This window comes from Procambarus clarkii, chromosome 16 (genome assembly GCF_040958095.1).
Source record: "Procambarus clarkii isolate CNS0578487 chromosome 16, FALCON_Pclarkii_2.0, whole genome shotgun sequence".
Taxonomy (NCBI): Eukaryota; Metazoa; Arthropoda; class Malacostraca; order Decapoda; family Cambaridae; genus Procambarus; species Procambarus clarkii.
In genome coordinates, this window is record NC_091165.1 from 39150754 (window position 1) to 39156354 (window position 5601).

At 49.6% G+C, this 5601-nt stretch overlaps 1 protein-coding gene across 1 annotated transcript; it reads right to left on the minus strand.

Annotated features, from left to right (window-relative positions):
- Positions 1 to 210: 210 nt before the first annotated feature.
- LOC123760215 (micronuclear linker histone polyprotein-like) lies at positions 211 to 2992 on the minus strand. Its single transcript, XM_069325658.1, has 2 exons — positions 952 to 2992; positions 211 to 563 (listed from the first exon to the last, which is right to left on the minus strand). Exons 1-2 carry the CDS (start codon positions 2990 to 2992, stop codon positions 211 to 213), a joined length of 2394 nt encoding a protein of 797 aa, XP_069181759.1.
- Positions 2993 to 5601: the final 2609 nt, after the last annotated feature.

Genomic DNA, 5601 nt, shown 5'->3' on the forward strand with positions numbered 1-5601 from the left:
ATGCAGCTCCAGCATGGTTGTTGTTGTTTTAGATTCAACTACTGGGGAGTAAAGTCCCCGTGCAGCACGGGCTATGGCGAGCCCGTAAGCCCTTGTGGGGAGCTCGTATCTCGTCAAGTACAAGACTACATTTCAGAAGGTTCAGAGGCATGCCACGAGACTAGTACTCGAGCTGAGGGGCATGAGCTACGAGGAGAGACTTTTGGGGTACTAAACCTCACGTCGCTGGAAGACAAAAGTTACAGACAGCCACAGTAACTGTCTTCCAATTTTCTGACCATTTGCAATGTCAGAAATAACATTTGCAATGTCAGAAATAACATTTGCAATGACAGAAATAACATTTGCAATGACAGAAATAACATTTGCAATGACAGAAATAACATTTGCAATGACAGAAATAACATTTGCAATGACAGAAATAACATTTGCAATGACAGAAATAACATTTGCAATGTCAGAAATAACATTTGCAATGACAGAAATAACATTTGCAATGACAGAAATAACATTTGCAATGACAGAAATAACATTTGCAATGTCAGAAATAACATTTGCAATGACTTATTACAAACTGTGGAAAATATCAAGTATAGAGCTTCCGCTTCTTGTAGTACCCAGAGTGAGACTATTCCTGGCCCAACAGCCTAAGGCGTGACAAAGTTTCAGCATGTGACTCCTTAACTCATCTCTGTGAATTATAAAGACTCCCAGGACTCTTTTGGTCTGACACCGACTCCCTTAGTTTATACACTCTCCTCTGCTCTATTGTGTCTACTTGATGGGCTCTCCTGAGTTCCTCACACATGTCGCTGTTATTCTCTGTGAGTACCACATCTTCTGTCCTCTCTGCGGTGGGTTTCCCCTCATGCTGTTGCTTTGAAGCAACTTGGATTGTGTCTTTGGTTGTTTTGCTGCCTCGTTAAATTGTCTTTCTGCTACTCATCTCACGCGTCTCCTGTTGCTTCTGTGGCCTGACGTCTCCTGTTGCTTCTGTGGCCTGACGTCTTCTGTTGGTTCTGTGGCCTGACGTCTCCTGTTGCTTCTGTGGCCTGACGTCTCCTGTTGGTTCTGTGGGCTGACGTCTCCTGTTGCTTCTGTGGGCTGACGTCTCCTGTTGGTTCTGTGGGCTGACGTCTCCTGTTGCTTCTGTGGCCTGACGTCTCCTATTGGTTCTGTGGGCTGATGTCTCCTGTTGATTCTGTGGGCTGACGTCTCCTGTTGCTTCTGTGGGCTGATGTCTCCTGTTGGTTCTGTGGGCTGATGTCTCCTGTTGCTTCTGTGGCCTGACGTCTCCTGTTGCTTCTGTGACCTGACGTCTCCTGTTGCTTCTGTGGGCTGACGTCTTCTGTTGCTTCTGTGGCCTGATGTCTCCTGTTGCTTCTGTGGCCTGACGTCTCCTGTTGGTTCTGTGGGCTGACGTCTCCTGTTGCTTCTGTGGCCTGACGTCTCCTGTTGCTTCTGTGGCTTGACGTCTTCTGTTGCTTCTGTGGCCTGACGTCTCCTGTTGCTTCTGTGGGCTGACGTCTCCTGTTGCTTCTGTGGCCTGACGTCTCCTGTTGCTTCTGTGGCCTGACGTCTCCTGTTTGTTCTGTGGGCTGACGTCTCCTGTTGCTTCTGTGGCCTGACGTCTCCTGTTGCTTCTGTGGCCTGACGTCTCCTGTTGGTTCTGTGGGCTAACGTCTCCTGTTGGTTCTGTGGGCTGATGTCTCCTGTTGCTTCTGTGGGCTGACGTCTCCTGTTGGTTCTGTGGGCTGACGTCTCCTGTTGCTTCTGTGGGCTGACGTCTCCTGTTGGTTCTGTGGCCTGACGTCTCCTGTTGCTTCTGTGGCTTGACGTCTTCTGTTGCTTCTGTGGGCTGACGTCTCCTGTTGCTTCTGTGGCCTGACGTCTCCTGTTGCTTCTGTGGCCTGACGTCTCCTGTTGATTCTGTGGGCTGACGTCTCCTGTTGCTTCTGTGGCCTGACGTCTCCTGTTGCTTCTGTGGCCTGACGTCTCCTGTTGATTCTGTGGGCTGACGTCTCCTGTTGCTTCTGTGGCCTGACGTCTCCTGTTGATTCTGTGGGCTGACGTCTCCTGTTGCTTCTGTGGCCTGACGTCTCCTGTTGCTTCTGTGGCCTGACGTCTCCTGTTGCTTCTGTGGCCTGACGTCTCCTGTTGCTTCTGTGGCCTGACGTCTCCTGTTTGTTCTGTGGGCTGACGTCTCCTGTTGCTTCTGTGGCCTGACGTCTCCTGTTGCTTCTGTGGCCTGACGTCTCCTGTTGGTTCTGTGGGCTGACGTCTCCTGTTGGTTCTGTGGGCTGATGTCTCCTGTTGCTTCTGTGGGCTGACGTCTCCTGTTGGTTCTGTGGGCTGACGTCTCCTGTTGCTTCTGTGGGCTGACGTCTCCTGTTGGTTCTGTGGCCTGACGTCTCCTGTTGCTTCTGTGGCTTGACGTCTTCTGTTGCTTCTGTGGGCTGACGTCTCCTGTTGCTTCTGTGGCCTGACGTCTCCTGTTGCTTCTGTGGCCTGACGTCTCCTGTTGATTCTGTGGGCTGACGTCTCCTGTTGCTTCTGTGGCTTGACGTCTTCTGTTGCTTCTGTGGGCTGACGTCTCCTGTTGCTTCTGTGGCCTGACGTCTCCTGTTGCTTCTGTGGCCTGACGTCTCCTGTTGCTTCTGTGGCCTGACGTCTCCTGTTGCTTCTGTGGCCTGACGTCTCCTGTTGCTTCTGTGGCCTGACGTCTCCTGTTGCTTCTGTGGCCTGACGTCTCCTGTTGCTTCTGTGGCCTGACGTCTCCTGTTGCTTCTGTGGGCTGACGTCTCCTGTTGCTTCTGTGGCCTGACGTCTCCTGTTGCTTCTGTGGCCTGACGTCTCCTGTTGATTCTGTGGGCTGACGTCTCCTGTTGCTTCTGTGGCTTGACGTCTTCTGTGGGCTGATGTGAATCATGTCCCGAAGAGTCTTCTCTCTTGAGCTTTGTGTCCCATTTATTCTTATTAAGAATGTTCTCATGTGTGCGAGTCTCTCCTCTCCCGGTGTACCAGTCAGCGAGTCATCCTACACCTCAGCGAGGCGTTCACCTGTTGATTGACGGCTGAGAGGCGGGACCAAAGAGCCAGAGCTCAACCCCCGCAAGCACAATTAGGTGTGTACACACTACCCAGATACTCAGAGGTCGGCTGACAGTGATCACTATGGAGGGCTCACAATACATTGGCAAGTTCAGAGTCACTATCACACGTGGTGTGTGTTTACTATTTGTGTCTGCAGAATCGAGATATTAGCTCTTGGACCCCGCCTTTCTAACCAATCTATTTTTTCCTCTGTTATGTTTACTTCATATATTTTTCTCTAACACACACACACACACACACACACACACACACACACACACACACACACACACACACACACACACACACACACAAAGGTTTGTTCAAAGGTTTGCCACCAGACTAGTACCCGCACTGAGAGGTATGAGCTACGAGGAGAGACTACGGGAATTAAACCTCACTTCGTTGGAAGACAGAAGGCTTAGGGGGGACATGATCACCACATTCAAGATCCTCAAGGGAATCGACAGGGTTGATAAAGACAGGCTATTTAACACAAGGGGCACACGCACTAGGGGACACAGGTGGAAACTGAGTGCTCAAATGAGCCACAGAGATATTAGAAAGAACTTTTTTAGTGTCAGAGTGGTTGACAAATGGAATGTATTAGGAAGTGATGTGGTGGAGGCTGACTCCATACACAGTTTCAAGTGTAGATATGATAGAGCCCAATAGGCTCAGGAACCTGTACACCAGTTGATTGACAGTTGAGAGGCGGGACCAAAGAGCCAGAGCTCAACCCCCGCAAGCACAACTAGGTGAGTAACTAGGTGAGTACACACACACACACACACACACACACACACACACACACACACACACACACACACATACACACACACACACACACACACACACACACACACACACACACAGGAAGCAGCCCGTAGCAGCTGTCTAAGTCCCAGATACATATTTAATGCTAGGTGAACAGGCGCATCAGCGTGAAAGAAACTGTCCATTTGTTTCCGCCTCCGCAGGGAATCGAACCCGGGGGCCCTTAGGACTGCAACCCCCGAGCGCTGTCCACTCAGCCGCGAGGCCTCAAGTGTACTCACCTAGTTGTGCTTGCGGGGGTTGAGCTCTGGCTCTTTAGTCCCGCCTCTCAACCGTCAATCAACAGGTGTACAGGTTCCTGAGCCTATCGGGCTCTATCATATCTACACTTGAAACTGTGTATGGAGTCAACCTCCACCACATTGCTTCCTAATGCATTCCATTTGTCAACCACTCTGACACTAAAAAAGTTCTTTCTAATATCTCTGTGGCTCATTTGGGCACTCAGTTTCCACCTGTGTCCCCCAGTGCGCGTTCCCCTTGTGTTAAATAGACTGTCTTTATCTATCCTAGGAAAGATCAAGTTCAACTCAGGAAAGTGTAAAGTAATGAAATTAGGCGAAGGGAGCAGAAGGCTGAACACAAGGTACCATCTAGGAGGTGAAATCCTGCAAGAGTCAAATAGAGAGAAAGGTCTGGGGGTTGATATCACACCGAACCTGTCCCCAGAGGCCCACAGCAAAAGGATATCATCAGCGGCATATGCTACACTGGCCAACATAAGAACTGCCTTTAGAAACTTGTGTAAGGAATCGTTCAGGACCCTGTATACTACTTATGTCAGACCAATCCTGGAATATGCAGCTCCAGCCTGGAGTCCATACCTAGTTAAACACAGAACAAAGTTAGAGATGATTCAGCGGTATGCCACCGGACTGGTCCCGAGACTGAGAGGTATGAGCTACGAGGAAAGGCTAAAGGAGCTGAATCTCACGTCTCTGGAAAACAGAAGAGTAAGGGGAGACTTAATAACGAACTACAAAATTCTCAGGGGAATTGACAAAGTGGACAAAGACAAACTCTTTAGCACGGGTGGAACACGAACAAGGGGACACAGGTGGAAACTTAGTACCCAGATGAGCCACAGAGACATTAGAAAGAATTTTTCAGTGTCAGAGTAGTTAACAGGTGGAATGCATTAGGCAGTGATGTGGTGGAGGCTGACTCCATACACAGTTTCAAATGTAGATATGATAGAGCCCAGCAGGCTCAGGAACTTGTACACCAGTTGATTGACAGTTGAGAGGCAGGGCCAAAGAGCCAGAGCTCAACCCCTGCAAACACAACTAGGTGAGTACACACACCTACTGGCCCCCCCCCCTTCCCCGCCCCCGGATACCCCTTATCCTCCAACTCCAGTGGAATTAACACAAACTGAGGATGGAGAAGAGAGTCAGTTTCAAGGTAATGTACTCGAACATAGATAGGATTACAAGCAAGGCAAGTGAACTTAGGGAAAGAGCACAAGAAGCGAACCCAGTTGCAATTGGACTCAAGGAAGCAAAACCCTCAGGAATCATAACGAGTGCGGTGTTTCCCCAGGACTACACTATAATAAGGAAAGAGAGGAAAGGAATGGGAGGAGGCAGAGTGGCCTTACTAATGAAAAAGGAACGGAGTTTCGAGAAGATGGTTATTCCTGGCTGAGAGGGGTTCAGAGACTACATAACA